Source organism: Ailuropoda melanoleuca, chromosome 11 (genome assembly GCF_002007445.2).
Source record: "Ailuropoda melanoleuca isolate Jingjing chromosome 11, ASM200744v2, whole genome shotgun sequence".
Classification (NCBI taxonomy): Eukaryota; Metazoa; Chordata; class Mammalia; order Carnivora; family Ursidae; genus Ailuropoda; species Ailuropoda melanoleuca.
In genome coordinates this window covers 865,302-885,931 of record NC_048228.1, presented here as the reverse complement: position 1 = coordinate 885,931, position 20,630 = coordinate 865,302, and the positions used below count along the sequence as shown (strand labels likewise).

General features: G+C 60.3%; 1 protein-coding gene across 1 annotated transcript in view; it reads right to left on the bottom strand.

The window, feature by feature from the left end:
* Positions 1-16,158: 16,158 nt before the first annotated feature.
* The window catches only part of GABRD (gamma-aminobutyric acid type A receptor subunit delta), a 9,323-nt gene continuing 4,851 nt past the window's right edge, over positions 16,159-20,630 (bottom strand). Inside the window, exons 2-7 of the mRNA XM_034672030.1 lie at positions 20,400-20,467; positions 20,083-20,303; positions 18,885-18,967; positions 18,197-18,334; positions 17,352-17,518; positions 16,159-16,910 (exon numbers count right to left, since the gene is read on the bottom strand). Coding sequence (XP_034527921.1) covers positions 16,611-16,910; positions 17,352-17,518; positions 18,197-18,334; positions 18,885-18,967; positions 20,083-20,303; positions 20,400-20,467 — 977 coding nt within the window. The 3' untranslated portion in view covers positions 16,159-16,610. The remainder of the gene's footprint in view (positions 16,911-17,351; positions 17,519-18,196; positions 18,335-18,884; positions 18,968-20,082; positions 20,304-20,399; positions 20,468-20,630) is intronic.

Here is a 20,630-nt window from a genome sequence, read left to right as displayed (position 1 = left end):
ACCTGGGCCAATCCCCGGGGGTCCCCGCGGCGGCGACCCAATGGCTCCGCGCGGGGCGGACTACCTGTCGGGCGGGGCACGGCCCACCTGCGGCCAATGGAGGCGCGCGCGGCCCGGCTCTGCCCGGCAACCGGAGGCGGTGCCCGGTCGGCCCGGAGCGCAGGCCCCTCGGTGGAGTGGGCCCCCGGGGAACGCGCTTCCCAGGTGGGGCCCCTGCGCTGCAGCGCCCCGAGAACCTGTTGAAAATGCAAGCTCTCTCGGGTGCCCCAGCCCAGATTCACGGAATCGAAACACCAGCAGTCTGTGCGAACAAGCCCTGGGTATTTTGGAGGTGAACGCCAGTCCGAGAGCCGCTGGTCTAGGGGACAGTGGGAAAGGGTCGCCGGTGACTTGAGGGGCGGGAGCAGAGCACTCAACCAAAGTCATGGGGACGGTCCGGCTCAGCTGCCCTCCTCCCCTTGCAGAACCCAAGATCCTTTTGCACAGAAGTCTTGTCTACCCTAGCTGGCGGTTCCCTCTGTTCCAGTTCACTCCTCGGCCCCGACAGGGACACTGCATTTGCCCATGTCGCCCGTGACCTTCATTTCTGAATTCCCGAACTCCGTGGGTCTTAATAACTTGATCTGGACAGCGGCCTCTGAACACCCTCCACGGCCCCCAGGGGCCGCATGCTGGTTGCATCAACGGGGCCCAGATCTGCGTTTGTAGGACCTCACCTGGGTACCAGGTGGGCACCGAAGACTGAGGTCTGCACTCCTCTCGTCCGCCCCCTCCCCACACCACCCAGCTGGCAACCTCTGACCCGGGACTCCAGGCCTGGCCAAGCCTTCGGCCCTCACCTGGACAATCAGAAGGGCTGTACCTGTCACATTCTCATCCCCAGACGCTTCCTGGGAACCAGGCCCTGGGGTGAGCCTGGAGAACAAAGTGGACAGTCATGGTCATGGAACTCATATTCTCCCTAGAGATGGACCCAGAGAAACCTGTTGGAAGCCCACCTCTCACCTACTTAAGAGGCTGTCAACTGTCCCTTGGTAAAACAACAAAAGGCTTGCCCCTCACACCCATCCGTTTCTCTGCTCCTCCTTTCCACCAAACTGCCGGAGTCTGCAGCCCTCATCCCGGCTCTACCTCCTGCTACTTTCTGTTGAGCGCCCCCCCACACACACCCGCACTCTCATCACCAACTCCTGTGTTTTGAATATATGGTCAGTTCTCGGACTTTTTCTTGATTGACCCTCGGCAGTGGTCTGGCCCCTCCTAGAAGCTCTTACCTAGGGTGCTGCTCTCTGCCTCTCCCGCTACTCTCCCCTGCATCTCCCTCTGCTTGCTTCCTCCTGGTCTCACTCTTAAATGCCCCCCTCCCGCCCCAGCATCTCATTTCCACTTAGGGCTCCAAACACCAACCTGAGCTAAATCACTCCTCTGAACTCCTCCTGAGCCTGACCCCCCACCACACACACCTCCCATCCTAGCAGATCTCGCTCAGCTCAAAACCTCCTTTCCCTCTTATACCCCACATGCCTCCGTCTGCAAATCCTGGCGGCTCCACCTTCAGCATATTTCCAGACTCCTACCACATCCCACCACCTCCGTTGCTACCACTGGTCCCAGCCACATCCTCTGCGTGTGGGTTTTTGCAGCAGCCTCCAATTTCCTTAAAAACATAAGTCAGTCCATGTCCATCAATCTGGTGTTCAAAACCCCCAGTGATTCCCACTATTCTCAGGAAAAGCCCATAGGCCCTATGGGATCTGGGGCCCCATTCCTTTCTGTCTTCATCTCCCACTGTCCTCATCCTGCCTCACTCCCCTCCAGATACCTGGCCACTTTGCTTCCCCTTGCCTCAGGGCCTTTGCACATGCTGGCATCACTCTCCCAGAAGCACCTTTGCGCAGACCCACACTTCCTTTGAGTCTCCACTTAATATCCCTGATGCCTGTGTTCCTCTGCTCCCCCACTCCACCCCGTAGGTGATTCCTCCCTGGCCCCGGCATGGGCACATAGAGCTCTGTGGCTGTCAATTGGGCATGAAGGGGAGTGGGTACGAGGGTTTGCTAGGCCGGGGGGAGCAGCCTGGTGCCCATAGGGATGAGCGGGAGTCTGCCACGTGAGCCGCACCAAGGAGGCAGTGTGTGGGATGCACCTCTCCCTGTGTGAGGCCCCTCGACCAGCCCGTGGGCAGCACTGTGGCCTTGTCCCCTTGGCCTTCCAGACCCCACCTGGCACATGGCCTCGGGCGGTCCTTACTGGTGGAAAAGAGTGAGGTTGCGTCTCAGTGGACACAGGCCATCTCCATATGGAGGGGGGTCCCTGACCCCCCCACAGCATCTCCCTAGCGTTCTCATTCCCTGCCTCAAAGACGGGGAAGGAGGCAGTGAGTTCAGTTCCTGATGCCCTCTGCCTACGGCAGGGCAGGATGGGCCGGCGGATGTCCATCCCACTGTATTGCCATTTCTCTGACATGCCTCACCAGACACAACAGCCTGAGTCTGGCCCCTGAGCCCTTTCTAACCAGGGAAGCCCTTGTTGGGGTGGGAGACTCTAGGGTCCTGGTACCCTTGTGGGGACTGACATCACCCGCAGATCTGAGCTGACATGCGGAACCTCTGTCCTGGAAACTGGCACCGGTGTCTGGTACTGCAGTGCCCCCAGTCCTGGGGAGGGGAGTCGGGAAGAGAGCCTGAAGCCGCACAGCTGGGGGGGGGGGCTGTGTTCTCCATGAAGGTTGGGGGAGGGGGAGAGGCCTATTCCAGGAGGAGGGCCAGGGGAAGGCTCCACCCTGAGTCTCTTACACATCCTGTCCCAGGCCAGGGCGAGGGCACAGGGGTCATCTGCAGCGCCCAGAAAACTTACCTGAGGCCTCCCAGGACTGCCCCCAAGTGTGGAGGCCTTTGGCTTTTGTATTCTACCCCCCCACACCAAACAGCTCTGCACAACAGCAGATCCCCCTGCCCACCAGGCCTGTGGACAGTCTCCAGAGTGTGGGCGGCCACCTGCACTGAGCACCCCCCCAACCCTTAAGGCCTCAAGGATAGAGGGCGTAGTCCTGACGGGCAGGCGGGTGGCACCTGCGTCCTGACAACAGGCACAGGGCGTTTGTTCCCAAATTTTCCAACCACTCCCCACCCCACACGTGACAGGGGTTGGGACCCAGTCAGCATAGGCCACTGCCATGTCCCCATGGTGTCCGGGTATCTGGCACATCGTGGAATGAATGAGGAAGGGAGCGAGTAAGTGGACACCCTCAGTATTGGCGGCACCAGGCCCCGCGCTGGGGGGCACTGGGCGGGGCTCCTGCCTCTCCAGTCTGCCAAGTAAGGGGGCTGGGGAGGGTGGGGCGGGTCCGTGGCCTTGGTTGCCCAAGGACAGACCTGCCAAAGGCCCTGGGGCTGAGAGCAGGTCCCTTCCACCTCTCAGCTGCTTCTGTGTTTCCCAGCTCTCCCTGCAAGCACCTCACATGCTTTCATGATGACACTTATTTCCAGAATGAAAAAATACAAGGGTGTGGGCTTTTTAAAAGGGTTTATGAAAGTGACAGAGGCTTGCTGTAAATCTCAATATCACAGGAGGGTGTCGGGAGAAGGGAACGCTGCTGCCCTGCCTCCCTCCTCTCCGGACAAACCCCACTGGGAGGGTGTCCTTCTCCTGTCACTTGGGACCCCACAGCAGGTGCAGCACTGGTTGGGGGGAGGATGGCCAGGCCCCACCTAGCTCACCCTCTGATTTTCTTCCATGAATGTTCTTTATGAGGATGCTTTCAAATGATGTCAAGATGCTTTAGGGGAAGGGTGAAAGCCAGGAGGACTTTATGCTCCATGAGACTCATCAGACACAAGCAAAGGCCTCCATGGGGGTCCCTCCCAATGAGATCTTCCCGCAGAACCGCACCCAGGGGGCTGCCTTCCTCACCGGACCTCACGGACGGCATTCGTGCCAGCTTGGTGCTGCCCAGAAAGAAGTGGCTGTCAGGGGCTGGCATCTCCGGCAGCCTGGGGGGTGGGGGGCCCTGGTCCTCCTCCCAGGCTGTGAGGACCGCAGCAGAGTGTCAGGAAGCCCAGGGCGTGTGCTGGGCATATTGTTGGGGGAGGGGCGGGGCAGCAGGTGTTTCCTTTCTTTGTCATAGATCACGGGATTTGGAAAACTGGTTCAAGAGACAACATCCATTTCACTCACTCATTAATTTGTTCAACGGATGTCGACCAAGAGCCTACTGGGTGCCAGGATACAGTGGGGATTCAGCCAGACATGGTGGCTCTGTCATGGAAACTGCACACCAGTGGGGAGATGGGCCACGGTCATTGGTCACACAGACATGGCAGTTTGTTGGAGAGAGCCGGGTCCGACCAAGTCCCTGGGAGAGCGTCTGGTGATGGGACAGGGATGTGTGCGGTGAAGCAGGAGAGCAGGACGGGCAGGTTGGGCGGCTCCTGCGAAGGCTCTGTGGCCCCAGGGAGCAGGGTTGTCTGGAGGTGTCGGGAGAGGCTGCAGAAGCTGCTGGATCAGACCCCAAGGAGCCTCCAGGGCCACGTTGAGGAGGGTGGGGGAGCCAGTGACAGGGCCCTGGGAGCTTCCAGAAAAGGTTGCTCCATTCACTGGGCAAGGTCCTGCCCAGAGGGCGAGGGAGAGAGGTATGTCTTCCTCTCTGTGGGCTTCTGGGCCGGGGTGTGTATCCGTCTCCGTGTGTGGCAGTGTGTACTGTGTGAGTACCCTAATGCGGTGTCTGAATCGCGTGCTTGCGTGTCTCTGTGTTGATGTGTCCGAGGCATTCGTGTACATCTATGTGCCAGCGAGCAATGTATTCCCTCTCTGCTCCACAGTCACCGTTTCCTACCTGAGTATGGATGGCATTCCTGCAGGACGAGGGGGGCGGTTCTCGCTCTGGGCACTGCTGACACTTGGGCAGATCATTCATCACAGCGCGGCGAGCCTCCTCACGGCAGGTGTCTGGGCACCTGTGCCGGAGCCCGGAGCCCCTGCCCTCCCGCGTCAGCGCAGTGCTGCGCTTTCCCAGCAGAGGGCGCCAGAGGGACACGGCTGGAGGAGGGGTGCCGCTCGCGGTAGAGAGTCCACGTGGGCGGCGCTGTGGGCTGTGGGCTGTGGGCTGTGGGCATCTTGGCGCCCCCCACCCCCCGCCCAGGATGCACCCCAACTCCAGCCCAACTCCAGCCTGGGCTGAAGCTCCCCCTCAGCCCCAGGGTGTCCGGCCTGTCTTCTACCTGCGGTCACTGTCCACAGCTCAATCGTCCGTTATATTAAATGGTCCCTGCTCCAAATCCCTGGCTGGACCCGGGTGGGTCGGGTCTGCTTGAGCATAAGCGCGTATCCGTGTGGCGTCCCGGCTGGGTTCCCGTGCGTGTTGCATGTGCGCGTTTGCGTACCGTGTTTCTGTGTGCACGCACTGGAACAGGTGCTGGGAGAGGCCTTGTCTGGCAGGGGCAGGGCAGCACGGAGGGGGACACAACCACAGGGGACACTGATTGCTCAGAAGACTGGATGCTGGTGTGCCAGCAGCTTCCCACATTCAACCAGCTGTCACAGGGAGGCCTGCAGTCGCCATTGTCCCATTGTGCAAGCGAGGACGGTGAGGCACCAGCACCCCTGCCCCTGGCAGGATCCCTAGGATGTGGCCATCATAGGCCCATTCTCTGAATGAGGACACTGAGGGTCTGGGTGGCCCAGTGCTTCGTCCGGGGTGGCAGGGCTGGCAAGGTGCAGGGCCGGGATTGCCCCGGCCCACGGGGACACTCTCCACATCTCCCTCTTCCTGCTGGGTGTGTCCATGGTGGAGCTCCTCTCCTTGGGGCCCAGGACAAGCCACAGAGGGGAAAGGCACTTCCCCTCCTGGAAAATGGAGTCTGTCCTGCTTTCGATCCCCTCAGCTGCCTGAGATTATATTTAAACCCCAAGCTAGCCTGACATGCGTCTGAGGAGGCCACACCCGAAGCCACGGTCACCATGGCAATGCCACTCTGTGGGGGCTGTGTGTGGGTGCTGTTTTAGCCACAAGCAAGCCATAGTTAACTACAAGCATCACGGGGAGACACAGGGACAAAGTGAGACAGGTCCCCAGCTGCTTGGCTGAGCCCCTGGTCTGTCCGCCTAGATGGGAGCCTGTCCACGCCCAGCCACGGGTGTCAGGACACGAACTGGGTCGTGCCTCCACCTTGCTGAGCCTGCCCTCCACAGTCTTCTTTGCCTTTTACTCAAAGACTGAGATTGGGGCCCCCCGGCGGGCCACAGAGCCTGGCATTGTGAATTAACCATCCCAGGGTCAGGCCAGCGCCAGGCTTCCAGGCCGCCATGGTATCCAGTCACCCCGTCCTGGGACGGGATTGGGGGGAGGTGCGGCCGGGACCACCTTCTAGAAAGCAAGGTGCCGATATGCATCCCAAGTCTTTGGGTCTCATCATTCCACTTCTGGAAATCTGTTGTAAAGAAAGAACTGGAGATGCAAACATCGTGTGCCCCAGACATCGGTCCTGATAGTTGCAGGATCAAGGGTGGGAGGTGATGCGGCTGGCTGCAGAGCTGAGGCAAAGTCCCCTGCAGGCCCCGTGGGACCTGTGAGAGCTAATTTTGCACACAGGCACATGCACACGTGGGCTCACACTCACTCGGGCCAGGCAGGAGAGGCTCTGCCGGGACAGAAGGAGGCAGGACCCCTGCCGGTGGCCCCAGCGAACCAGCAGATGGCCCAGCAGCCTGGCCGTGTGCAGGCGCCTGTCTCGTTGGAAAGCACCCCAGCATCCCCAAGCTGGGAAGAGATGCCTGGGACCTTGTCACCCACGGCCAGCAGCCTCCTGGCAGCAGGGCCCAGGCTGCCATCCCCAGAGGTGACACACAGCCCTCGATGACCCCTGACAGCCCCTGTCAACCCCCAGTGACCCTTGCCCGGGCAGGACAGATAGAGTTGACAAACCGCTGTCAGGAGAGGCCCTCATCTAATTCCTGCAACACCCATCGGGGGAAGCATGAAGGCTTTGAGAGAAACAGCACCAGACGGGTGACCATGGTAGGTACCCCAGTGTCTCAGCGCGCCTGTCCACCTCCGGGGAGCCCCGAGAGCTATGTCTTCAAGGTTGATCTGATGCGACCAGGCTCCAGGAGAAGGCACCAGTGTGCCTGACGGTTCCTGGGACTGCCACTGGGTCGGCAGCTGCTCCAGGGCTGTGCCTGGGGGTGACCTCGGCACCTGGGGAAATGTAGGGCATCCCAGGCTAAGGATGTGAAGCCTGTGGCCACCCCAGCCGGATGCTTGTGCACCTGGGCCCAGTGGGGGAGGGGCCATCCTGAGAGGGGCAACCAGGTGTTTTAAAATAGAGTGGTATGGGGGCGCCTGGGTGGCACAGCGGTTAAGCGTCTGCCTTTGGCTCAGGGCGTGATCCCGGTGTTATGGGATTGAGCCCCACATCAGGCTCCTCCCCTATGAGCCTGCTTCTTCCTCTCCCACTCCCCCTGCTTGTGTTCCCTCTCTCGCTGGCTGTCTCTATTTAAAAAAAAAAAAATGGAGTGGTGTGTGCAGAGATGAGGCCCTTTGAGGGGGAGCCTGGTAGCCTGGCTCAGGAGGACAGGAGGCACTGGCCTGGGAGACACTCGGGACACAGGGAAGTGGGATCCGTGACCAGGAGTCATTCCTTGGCTTGCTGGGTGTTCACCTGTGAGTGGGGGTGACCGGGGAAGGCGGAATACTGACTCAGCTCTCAGGAAATGGCAGACAGTTTCTGTCGCTGTCATGGCCCTTCAGTTTATCCGAGCGTGTATCAGCCCAAGGGGCACCATTGACACCACCAGATCCCAGGCAAGATGGGGGCTGTCAGCCGGCCCCAGGGAACCCCCTCTGCTGGGGCAGCCTCGGGCAGCTCTCAGCCCCTCCCACGGAGACTCAGCAGGGACAGTTTGGTGTCCGAAGCCACCTAACCCGGAGGGAAGAGCACGTTGCCTCTGTGGCTTTACGTCCAACGTCTCCGGTCCTTTGGAGCCCTGTGCACTCAGCAGCAGGAAAACAAACAAGTTCAATTCTCATCTGAACCACTGATTCAAACAGCCTCCTAGGTTCTGTTCTGTCTCCCGCCTCCCTACGTACTTGCCTCCCTCCACAAAGATGTCTGGGTGCCGTGGGAAGGGACTGATGTGAACTCAGACCCTCGCTGGGCTGGCCTGGGGCGTGCAAGGTGACAGCAGGCAGCTCCGACCAGGGCATCCTGTCTACACCCACAACTGAGGAACTTCCTGGGAGGACTGGGACCCTCCATGGTGCAGAGGCTGTCGAAGACAGGAGAGTCCTGGTTCAGAGACAAAGGACCTTATTGCTCCCGGCAGAGAGTGGCATGAACATCGGTGAATTTGCATCAGGCTGCGTGCCCCCAAGTCCCACAGGAGAACATGGGGGTCCCAAGGGGGCCCTGTACATGCAGTGGTTCCATGACAGGAATTGAACCCTGACCTTAGGGAACCCAGATATTTCCTAATGGGCAAATGGGCAGGAATGCCCTCTTGGGAGGGAGATAATTCCAAACTATTCCTTCAACAAACCTCCTTGAAGAGAGTCCGGAACAAAAGGCAGCTGGCATCTTGCCAACAAGATGTGCAGAAACAGAGACTTGTAGAAAACTGCCTCCCAGCGGGAATTTGGGGTGCTGCTTCCTGACCTGGCAGGGCCCAGCAGCCCACCCAGAAGGTCCCGGCCGACTCTTCCAAGCCTCTGCCTGGTCATACTCAGCCCAGGTGGAGCCCCAGCCTCTGTGCTGGGGTCATCCCGCCCAGCCTCAGCGGACCCAGAGCAGACACCCCAGAAGCTCCAGAGAGCAGGCTGGACACCTTCACTGGCCTGTCCCCACTGTCTGACCCCACCATGCTCCCCCCTCCCCGGAACTGTGCTGAGTTCAGAATGGGAGCAGGTGTGCCCTTGACGTATGTCCCGTCTCCATGAGCAGCACACATCACGAACCATTCTGGTAAACCAGCTGTCTGAAAAATCAAAGCGCCGATTATAGTGTCTACCAAATTCTCAATGGTGTGAGGTCACTGAACCTGGATGGATGTGCGGTCAGCTCCTGTGAGCCTGTGGGAGCCCCCTTCCCCCTCCACCCCTGTATGCCTTCTTCCTGCAGCCACCCCCCCCGGGGGGGCCAGGAGATGTGGCCTTTCCCCATTTGTCGTGACCAGTCCTACCCACCCCGCCCCCAGGACAGCAGACCTTGGGGCCTGCTCTACACCACACTGAGGAGTAAATCTGAGTCTCCTAGAATTGCCCTTCCTACATCTAACGGGAGCTGAGAGAGTTTAGGAAATTTCCAAGGCACAGCCAGGATTGTGAGGCTATGTTCTGGCTGCAAATCCTATTTTGAATGTCTAAACCCAAATACTAACTGTGGCCTTCTTTTTGCATTTTGTCTTTAACGAGTCTAATCACCCACAGACCAGGCAGGTGGGTTCCTCGTGCTGACCAATAAAAAGTAATAGCCCTTGGTGAGTGCTGTGAACACCCGGCCCGGTTCTAAGTGCTTTCTGTTCCTTAGGCTCCCGCTTAGTTCCCACAGCTGTCTGTACCATCATTACCCCATTCTACACAGGAGGACGTGGAGGTCCTGGGCTGGGAAGTAACTTCCCGAGGTTATACAGACAGAAGTGCTACCACACCAAGCAGTCTAGCTTCAGAGCCCACACCGCTAGCAACCGTATCACAGGACTTAACCAAGGGGAAGTCGTGCTCAGAAAGGCCAAAGAGAGGGAAACCACATTTATCGCCCCTCCCCAAATGGCTACATCTCTTATACCGAAAATCCCTAGCCTCTTGGTCAGGGATGCTTCTGCCGCCCCGGGCCGTGTCCCTGGCTTCACCTCTAATTTCGGGGCAGCAGGGGGGGCAGTCCTCAAGCACATGGGCAGTGTCTTATCTCCAAAGCTCTCCTTGTCTCCATCACTGTTCTGCCCCAGGACCTTCTCTGACCTGCTCAGCCCAAGGCAGCCTGAAAGGAAGGGAAAACGAACACCCCTTAGGACAACCGTCGACTACTGGGGTATGGGAATCCACCCTTAGAAGGCGGTTCCATATGGCTGCTCAGGGGGTCTCCAGGGAGGGGCAGACAACACACCCATCCGTGTGACCTGCCCTGAGTACCCAGCCAGCTCAGGAACACAGACCCCACGGCTTTTTTCCTCCTTGCCATCGCTCCCCACTGGCTCACTGCCACCTCCTGGGCCCCTTCTCAGGTGACCACAGGCACTGCAGTGGTCAGGTGCTGGGCGTGAGGGAGGGGCTGGCTCGCTCACTACTACGATGACAGAGCAAGGGCGCCTGCTGGTGGGATGTGGGGTGGTCCCCAGCCTGCAGAGCTGTGTGCCGTGCAGAGCCAGGTAAGGCTCACTGGGAAAGCCAGACGTTCTCCCCGGCATTGAAGGAAGCATGGCTGCCTCCAGCCAGAGGGCAGATGGTGCTGAAAATTAGGCCAAAGGTGCAGCATAAGGGTGCGAGATCCCAGAGATGAATGAAGGGCAGCCTTGACAGGTCCCCGGCACTCAGATCCCCAAACCCCGAGGCCTGGTTTAGGGTCGTGGTGAGTCAATTCACCTGGGAGTCTTGTCCTTCCATTTCATGTCCCATTTGTTCGCGGAGAGGACGTTTGCCTTGTCTGGATTCGCAGAATATACCCCATCTGAGGTGGAGATCTTGCAAAATGATTCCTGTTGTATCCGTTCCCGTCGCTGCTGTAACAGGTGACGGCAGACGGTGGGGCTTCCAGCCACGGGACTTCACTGTGTCCCAGGCTGGAGGCCAGGAGTCTGACAGCAAGGTGCCAGCAGGCGGGGTCTTTCGGGAGGCTCCAGGGGCCATCTGGTCCTGGCCTCTCTCCAGCTTCTGCTGTTGCTGGCCGTCCTCGGGGCTCCTTGGCCTAGAGACACATCACTCCCATCTCTGCCTCTGTCTTCACACGGCCTTCTTCTCTGGGTCTCTCCACGTGTCCTCCCGTATAAGGACACCAGTGGTTGGTGTCCCTCATCCAGGAGGCCCTCATCTTTTTTTTTTTTTTAAAGATTTTTATTCATTTATTTGACAGAGATAGAGACAGCCAGCGAGAGAGGGAACACAAGCAGGGGGGAGTGGGAGAGGAAGAAGCAGGCTCATAGCAGAGGAGCCTGACGTGGGGCTCGATCCCATAACGCCGGGATCACGCCCTGAGCCGAAGGCAGACGCTTAACCGCTGTGCCACCCAGGCGCCCCAAGGAGGCCCTCATCTTAAGCTACACCCTAATTACATCTTCAGAGACCCTACTTCCAAATAACATCACATTCACCGGACCAGGGATGAGGACTTACCAAACCTTTCAACCTATTACACTTGTCCTCTTTGGAATCTGCCCTGCTTCCCTCCCTGCATCTAGACCAACAGCTGGGACCGAGCTCGGTCTGGGCAGGGACGCCGAGGACCACACTGAAGGGGATAGCTTACCGCCAGAGGAATTGCAGCTCCTGGCTGATATGTACTGGCAGGAACCTAAGGTCAAGCACGGAGCGGGCCTGAAGACTGTGTGGAATGTAAGGCTGGGCAGGGGAGAGTTTACTGATAGGGGGCGTTCGCCTGTAACTAAGCATTAACACCCCAGCAGAGTGGAGCCAGCCCCAACGTGCTTGGGGTGCCTCTCTGAAGCTGGGCCGATCTACGTGAGGCAGAGACACTGACACATCTTTGGAAGGGTACGAGGAATGGGCCCAAGGCTGAGGGCGGGAAGGGTGGGGGCCACAGGAACCACCGGCTTACTGGGTCCCGAGGAGGGCCTGGAAGACACGCCTTTCACTGAAGCAACAAGAGAGGGTACGGGCGTCGCCAAGAAGCTCTGTGATGGCAGATCTGCTCGGCCAGTGTTAACAGGAGGAACGCTGCTGCGGCAGCTGCGGCAGGAGAAGGATGACTGCACAGAATGATCGGGCCGAGGCGGGGTCGTTACGGCGATGGGAAGAGGGTCTGGAAGGAAACCAGGCGCCTGCGGGAATCCGTGGTGCTGGCTCGTGGACCATAGCCGCCCCGGTGGGTGGACGAGCAGCTCACTAGGGTACCGCTTGTCTTGTAGGAACAGGAACGACCAAGTGCTGGGACGCAGAAGGCTGATGTCAACGGCCGCAATGCTAAACTGGGTCTCCTTTCCGGATGAGCCAGGTCTCCGTCCAGACCCCAGCTGTGCAAGAGAGGCTTGGTGTCCTTACAGAAGGGCCCTACGCTGCACACACGCGTACGTGATACAGGTCCCCGCAGACTTTTCCTGCCGCCATTCGGGGGAACTCTGCTCCAGACAAAGGACACCCACAATTTTGAAGGACTTTTGGGTACAGGGTGTGAGTTGACAATGATACCAAGAGACCCAAAATGTCACAACTGGCCCCCAGGCAGCGCGAAGGCTTATGCATGTCCGTGATAAATGGGGTCCTGGTCCATGCCCCTCAGTGGGTTTGTGGACGTACCCTGTGGTCACCCCCCCCACGTTCCTCATGGGTGGACTTATGTGGCAACTGCCAGAGTCCCCTCGTGTTTCCCTGTCCTGTGGGGAGAGCGCCCCGTGCTAGAGAAAGGCCAGCCACAGTCTGAAGCTGCCCTCATCCCCTGGCAAAGAGAGTGACTCAGAAGGACGCCTCCTTCCAGGTAGAGCACAGAGGTTAAGGCCAACCTCAAAGACACAAAGAATTCGGGAGCGGTGCCCCCTCATGCTCCCATTCGGTCTGCTGGTGCGAACAGCACGGCCAGGTCGGATGCAAACTTCCTGTCTCTTGGGCCTTCTGCTTGGAAGTCCAGTGGTGCTCGAGAGGCCCGCGGTGGGTCTCTGCCAAGCCCCTGTCGAGAGTGTAATGGAAGGGTCCCTAGGATTCTGCAGCAAGGCCACACCAAAGAACTATTTGCCCCATGAAAAGCAGCGTCCAAGATGAGACTGGGTCCTGGCACCAACCGGGACCATGGCACCTGACCACAGGACGTGGAGTGGTGATGGTCCCAGAGCTGCCTGTCACGGGCATTGCTAAGTGGGCACAGTGGCGGTCTGGCAGACCGTGGGAAAGCATCATTTGGCTTAGGATCAAGCGAGTCTTGAGGGTCAAAGAGGTACATAAAAGTGTTCTCCCATGGCTTCGACGCCTCCCCCGAGCTGAAATCTGTGGCCTCGTGTGGGGTGGGGTCCCTACAATCAAGTGACAGAGGGAAGCTGCCTCCACCCTGGTTCATAGATGTGCCAGCGTGACATGTTGGGCAAAGGTGACAATGGACCGTTGTGCCGTCCTGCCCCACCTCGGAGTGCCCGTCAGGAACCGTGGCGAGTGGAAATCCTCCAGGGCCAGAAATCCCAGCGGGATGTTTGCTTTTCAGTTTTGCAGGGTTCACCTCTTGGGGCTTCCACACCCGTGGCACAGAGTGGGTCTCCGCAGCGACACGCGTCCGGCGAGGGCCAGGCGGCCGAGGCTCAGCCCGCGGGACCAGGCTGTGCGTCACTGCGCCAGGCGGCTACCGAGGCAAGCAGAGGAGCTGGGCAGGCACAGACGGGTCGTCGGGGGACAGCATGCCTCTCAGGAGCACCTGCAGCTGCGGGGACGGACGGGACTTGTGCTCGCTGGCCTTGTCTTTGTGGGCGGCGCCGTGACAGCCACCACCCTGAAGAACCAGCAATGTCCTGAGCAGACGCAAGCTCTGCAGGGATGACTCCCCCTTGCCGTGGTGCTGGTGCCGCAGCCCTTGCCCTGCACCTGCCGCAAGCAGCAGCCCCTCTAGAACTTTCATGGTGCCACAGGGCTGCCCTGGGCTTGCAGGCAGGGTGGCCCTGGGGTGGCAGTGGGTGATAAATGCCCCAGCCCCTCATTCCTCGAAAGGACAATTCAGAGGTGTGTTCCACTTGCTGGGCAGGGCTCCCCAGTGGCAACGGGACTCGAGTGCCCCAGGCTGTAAGGCACCTTGTCAGCTTTTCCTACTTCTTCCACTCCTGCCTCTGGGACATCACCCCCTATACTGGGAAACAGTGTCCCCCCCCATTCATGCCTACCCAGTCCTTATTTGGAAATAAGATCTTTGCAGGCACTGCCCCTGACCCTCCAGACTTGGGGAGGAGCTGTCCCAGCTCTCAGGGAAGCAGCTCGGAGACTGCACTGGCAACGTACATTCCAGCCTCTGCCAGAGACAACAGACAAGGAAGCCACCAGCCCCCCAAAACTGTCCCTGCTGTGATGAGGCACATCCGGAGGCAGCCCCCCCCCCGCCCGCCCAGATGCCTCTGACACAGGAACTGCTGTCATCCCCTTCCCAAGCTGGCCCCTCTCAGCTGCAAACCTTGATCCGCCCCGGCCTTCAATCTGCCCATCTCATCACCACCGGAATAGAACTCCGTGTTTAAAAAGCACCAGCCCTTCCCGTCCCTTTTTCTGGCCCTGTAAATATGTGGGCAGAAATAGCAGCCTGCAGGCTGGAGAGAGTGATTGCTGGTTGCGGAACCAGACGAAGGCTCCTGCCCGGGTGGGCCTCGCCGCGTGGGTGCCCGAGGCAGTCACAAAGGCCGGCTTTAAATAGCTCCTTGTGGGTTATGTGCAGCAGAAAGAGGGCAGCTGGCAAGCTGCAGGGAAGGTGAGGACAGGCAGGCATGGGGGGCAAGGTCCAGCACCCAGGTGAGCCCAGCGGCTCCATGAACCTCGAACCTACCTGCACACCCCCTGGAGGCCCGGGGTGGAGCTGACCCTACCTGGCCTTCCTCTGTGGAACTCAGAGCTTGGGACAGGACCCTGGCTGCCTCCAGGGTTGGGGAGGGCGGGCAGCCTTGAGCCCGGCCCGGAAGCTTCGGGTGCCAGGCGCCATCTGTGGCTTGAACACCCTCCCCCAGGCAGTTCTTTCAGGTTCTGGGGAGGAGGGGGCAGTGGCCCTGCATGGGAGCATGCAGACAAGAAGGTGCCGAGGGGGCAAGGGAGAAAGGGGCCCGCTGCCCTCCGGCATCACGTCCTTGTTTGTGGAGTTGGCCAGGCTCGGCTCCCCCCAGCACCCCTGCTGTCCTGAGGCAGCCGANGAGTCTTCAGGAGGTGAGGGGCCTTGGAGCCAGAGGAGGAGCTGGAGCTGGAGGGGAAGGTAGAGGGGGAGTGGGAGGAGGAGCTGGAGGGGGAGGGGAGGGGAGAGGGAGGAGGAGGGGGCTCTGAAGGTGGTGGAGGTGCAGCTGAATGTAGAGGTGGGGGTAGAGCCGTGGAGGGGGAGCGAGGGCTGGAGGGGGAGGGGGACCTGGAACTGGAGGTGATAATCCTGGGTTGTGGTTTGGGTAGATGGGCCAATGCCCTCCTGTGCCCTTCACAGGGCCGGGTCTTTTGGGAAGCAGCTACCCTGCACGGCTGTGCTGGAACACCTGGACCCCAACGGTCACTCTGCCAGCTAAGCCGTTTGGGAGTAAGCATCCTCCAGCATCCTGTCCCCATGGCCTCAAGGCGTTGTAGACCCCTGGGCGGGCTGTGCAGCTGGAGGCAGCTGGCAGGGCCACCTGATTCAGTCTGATTCATGCAAAGTCACTATCATGCTCCCTTGAGGCGGCTTGGGGGGCCCACCAGGAGCGGCACCACGGGGCCAGCTGGGCAGTTGCCTGGCTGCCACTTTGACCACAGCACGGCATGCCCATGGCTAACTTCGGCCACTGGAGCCGGCTGTCCGGGCTCTGCAGCGACCACTGCTCCTCTCACTGCCGGCTTCCGTTGCCTCTGAGTGAGATGACTTGCTCTGCTTTGATGCCATGGAAAATCTGGACCCCCTTATTCGGCTCTCCAGTGACCAACAACCCCAGTCACCCTGCTGCAACCTTGTCACCCCACGTCCGTGGTGGCAGCAGAGATGAGAAGGGGCTGAGTGGTGTTTGTGGGGACTCAGTGGCCTCCCTTCGCCCATCAGCACGTCTGAGAAGACAGCATAGTGGCACCCTGGCCATGGGACCAAGAGACCAAGGTGGGGTGTGACTCCTAGAGCTTCTCCAGGTCCCTGCACCTCTGCCCCTCCCACTGACGTCCAAGGACATGGCCACATGGCTCACCTGTGGGACACAGCTCTAAGCCCCTCTGTCCCGAGAGCCCGGGAGCCCACAGCTAGAGGACGGCTCTCCGGTCAGCGACGACACGGCCACAGCCCAGCGGCAGCAACAGAGAACACAGCCAGCAGCCAGAGGCTTTGTTTTATTTCATGCTGGGACCAAAGGCCCATGGCTGCCCTTCTCCATCGTTTCACCAAGAAAGCAGCACCGCCCTCTTCCAGCCTCCCACGACCTGGTCCCAAGCCCACAGAGCAAATGCCTAGAATCAGGATCGTTTTCTGAATTGAATGCGAAGTTCCCCAAGGGCCCTGAGCCTGCCTGGCTCAGCCTCAGGTCAAGCTGGCTCTGCCCCCCAGGAGGAGCTGGGCTGAGGGTCTGCAGGAGAGGTGCACGGGAGAGCCCCAGGGTGGTCTTCCAGGTGCCGGTGGGGACAGAGCCTGGGGTACTTAGGGAGGCCAAGGCTTTCCTCTTGTTTTCTGTGGCCTGTTGTCATGCCCACTTCGAAACAGGCAGAGCAGGCATCTCAACCCAAGGGCCTCTCTCCCAGTGGCTGCGGGCTCAGGTCAGGCGAAGCCCCGCCTCCGGCCTCACATGGTGTAGGCCGCCCAGTAGAGGACGTTGACTGCCACGAAGGCCGCAGGGAACACCACGCGGGCGTAGATGTCGATGGTGTCTGCGTCGATGGGCTTGAAAAGGGCACGGAGGCCTCCCTGGCCCCCCGAGCGGCCCCACCCCTGCTTCTTGGCCTGTCCAGTCTCCATCTCCACACACCTGTAGGAGCCCATGAGGTTCCCAGGCCCGCGGCAGTGCCGGCGGGACACGGCCAGCTCCTGGGTGGCGCCAGCGGCAGACAGGGAGAAGAGCACGATGGCGTTCTTCACATCCATCTGCACAGCGTGGAGGGAGAGTGGCAGGGGAGGAGACAGGGCTGAGCCAAGGGCAGGCTCCCCTCCTCCCAGGACCCCCAACCTGGGCCAGCGCCTAAGTTCCTCTGCGTCCAGCAGCACGGGCCAAAGGGTGTGGGCCTGCTCTCGTGTGCCGGGGACTGCAAGTGACCGCCCCAGAGCAATGGGCAGAGGGTCCAGAGTGGGTTCCAGNTGCTGGGAATGCCCAGTGACATCGCCGGGGCCCCTGTCACCTCCCTGCGCCCCTACCCCCAGCCTGGGTGCAGGTCAGGCTCCTCTGACCAGGCCTGGCCCTGCTGGCCACTGGCCCAGGACAGCTAGGGACAAGAGGCTGGGACACAAGACCTGGGCTTGTGGCTAGCAGGGTCGGGGTCCTACTTCTGGGCTCCCACCCTTCCGCCGGCTCCCTCCGAGGGAAGGTCAGGGCCCCGCACCTAGAGACACCCTGGCCGGCACTGCCGCCTGGCTGATCCAGAAGGAGACCCAGGACATGGCGACTAGGAGGATGGAGGGCACGTAGGACTGGATGATGTAGACGCCTCGGTTCCTCCGGAGGTGGAAATGCAGGCTGAGCCGGGGGAACTGGCCAGCTGCCGGGGAGACGCTCTCGGTTGGGACCTGACCCACACACGCAGTGACGCTCAGGCAGAGAGGAGGGCTCGGCAGGCACTGAGGGCCACTGCGAGCCTCAGACCCTGCCTTCACCGCCTCCCCCACACCACCTCCCCCACACAGGGGTCTCCCCTGCCCTGGGTCTTATCCTGGGAGAGAGGCTGGCTCTCTGCAGGGCCACCCTGAGGGAGGAGAAGAGACAGGTGCTGGTGCCGCACTGGCCCAGGGGACTCTCCCAGCCGTGTGGCCAGCTCAGCTCTCCTGGCCCTCCTGGGTGCACAGCCAAGCTAAAGGGGAGAGCCAGCTGGAGTCACTGGCCCCAGTGGCCAGACAGTAGGAGCCGGAAGGGGCAGGAGGGGCCGGGAGACAAGGCAGCCCCCGGAGGCATGGCCCCTGATGCCCTCGCCCCTCATGTTCCCCAAACCCCAAGCGTGCTAGCCTCCAGGAAGCAGCACAGGACGGAGGAATCAGGCAGAGAAAGCCTGACCACGTCCACGCTGTGGCGTCCTGAGCCCCCGGGTCGGGTGCAGCCTGTGCCCATCCGTGGTTTTCCCGCTGCCTCCTCAGGGGTCCTCAGAGCTGACCAACGGCTTCGTTAAAAGTGCAGGAAAACACAAGCCAGGCTCCCAGGAAGAGGCCGCGAGAAGCCGCGTTACCAGATTTGAAGTTCCTCAGCTCAGTGGCAAAGCGGTAGCTGGTGATGGTGAACTGAGCCAGCTGCAGCTTGTTCAGCCCGTGGATCTGCTCCTGGTTCTCAGACCAGTAGTAGACGATGTCCTCGGATGAGTAGCCATCTGCAGGAGAGCCCCAGGTGGGCAGCAGAGCCTGGTGTCCCCCGGCCCCCCGGGAACCCCCAGCAGGAGCACCCCATCCACACAGGGAGCCTGGTACGGCAGAGATGGGGGACAGCACGGGGAGACCCAGCCAGGAGCAAGAAGGTCTGCGGCCGTGCCCAGCACCTTGGGCAGGCAGACAGGGCCAGAAGAGCTGGCCAAAGGGCAGGTCACCATCTCCAGGGGACCCACGGGGCTGTCACGCTGGACAAACGACAAAAATTCGTGCCTTGTCTGGGCTCCACACCCATCTGTCCCGGGCAAGTCACTGACCCCTGGGAAGAGGGCCAGGCTGGTCAGCCTTCCAGCTCCCTCTCTTTCTTCTCTTCAGCCCAGGCCTCTGACTCCACAGGGCCTGTCCCAGATGCCTCCCCGTCCCCAAGCCAGGCCAGCTGCAAAGGTCCCTGACAGTATGGGTCCCCTCTCTTCCCACAGCGGAGTCACCGGAGACGCCAGCACGGCCTGCCCTGAGCGGACCCCACCCCATCCCGGCACCCGGAAGGGCACTCACAGCTCTCCAGGTGCAGCATACATTCCTGCTCGTCCATGGGGTACTTGGCCAGGTCCATGTCACAGGCCACCGTGGAGGTGATTCTGCCGAGACAACATGCTGGTGAGGTCTCCAGGAGCGAGGCCAGCGCCCGAGATCCTGCAGTTCTCCTGCCCTCAGCAGGCAGAGACGCCCCTGCCCCCCACCCGGACGGGCCACCTCCAGCGAGTGCGGCCAAGCGGCCTCTCGGGCTTTGTTGGCGAGGTGCTGGCATCTGGGTGAGAACGGGAACCTGCGGTCCGTGTACGGATACTGGTGTGTCTTTCATCAGGAATCACAGCTGGGCTTCATTCACTTTCTTCGTCCTTCAAAATGCTTGACTCTTTGGCTAAGTTGGGGGCTTAGAAGGCAAGTGCAGCCTGGGTACCTGACCTGCGCTAAAGGACAACCGCTGGGCATTCCCACTGACCGGGCAGTGTGGGAAAAGGCCCGGGTTGCCAAATGCTCTGACTTTCCAGAAGAATTTAGAATCTTACATAAATCTCCTGGTTTTTAAAATGTTGGCAACTAATGCTGTTTTTAAAAGGCATATGTCAGCAGCACGTATTTAACTAAATGCGTGTACATGCATGTTCACAGCAGCACAACCCACGATGGCCGACACGTGGAAGCCGCCCAGAGCTCGTGAATGCATGAGGGGGGCACCAGGCCATGGAATGCTACTCAGCCACAGAAGCAACAAAATCCTGATAAACGTCACAACCTGGGTAACCCCAGAAACACTGAGCTAAAGGAAGGAAGGCAGACACAAAAGGACACGTCGCGTATGATTCACTCTACATGAAATGTGCAGAATAGGCAGAAAGCAGGTCAGGGCAGGCGGGGGGAGGGGGGTGAGTGAGTGCTCGTGGGCCCGGGGTCTCCTTTTCAGGGAATGAGACGTTCTGGAATCAGATAGAGGTGATGTTTGCCCAACACTGCGAATGTACTAAATACCACTGAATCATTTGCATTGAAACGGTGAATTTTATGTTATGTGAATTTCACCCCCACATAAAAAACAGGAAGGCACCGTGTTGGCCAAAAAGCCGCACCTGCGGGCTTCCCGCGGCCACCGCTGCAGCTGCCGTGTGCTACGTATGCAGCGCTAGTGGCCGGAGCTTACAGACGGCCCACCAGCTCCCGGCAGAGCCGTTGGCGGTGCTGGTCCCGGGCTCACCGGATGCTGTACAGGATGACCCCGTCGGGCTGCAGCCGGATGAGCTTGTTCTCCACGGTCACGTCATGGAACCAGGCAGACTTAGCATTCACAATGAAGGTGTCCGGGAGCCACAGCTTGTCCACAAAGCGGCTGTCCAGGCCCAGAGTCTCGTTGGTGTGGTTGTAGGCCAGCCTGCTGTCCCGCCAGCTCTGGTGCAGAAACACCGTCATGGTGTACTCCTGCAGGGTGGGGCAGTGAAGGCCCCTGGCCGTCAGCCCGGCTCCTCTCCTGGGGGCCCACGGCCAGGGGTGAGGCGGCGGCTGGCCGGTACCTACCATGTTCACCTCCGAGATGTGGTCGATGCTGGCTACCTCGATGGCGAGGGCCACATTCACAGGGGGCCCTGCAAGGAAGGAGTTGAGGCCAGGCTCTCCACCCAGTTAAAGCCCAAGCAGGCAGGACGGGGCTCAGCCAGGGTTTTGCAAGGAGGACAGCGTTGGTGAACGTCTGCAATGAGAGGCTGAGAAGATCCATCTTCCTAGCTGTCTCCCTGGGGGGGCTAGCTG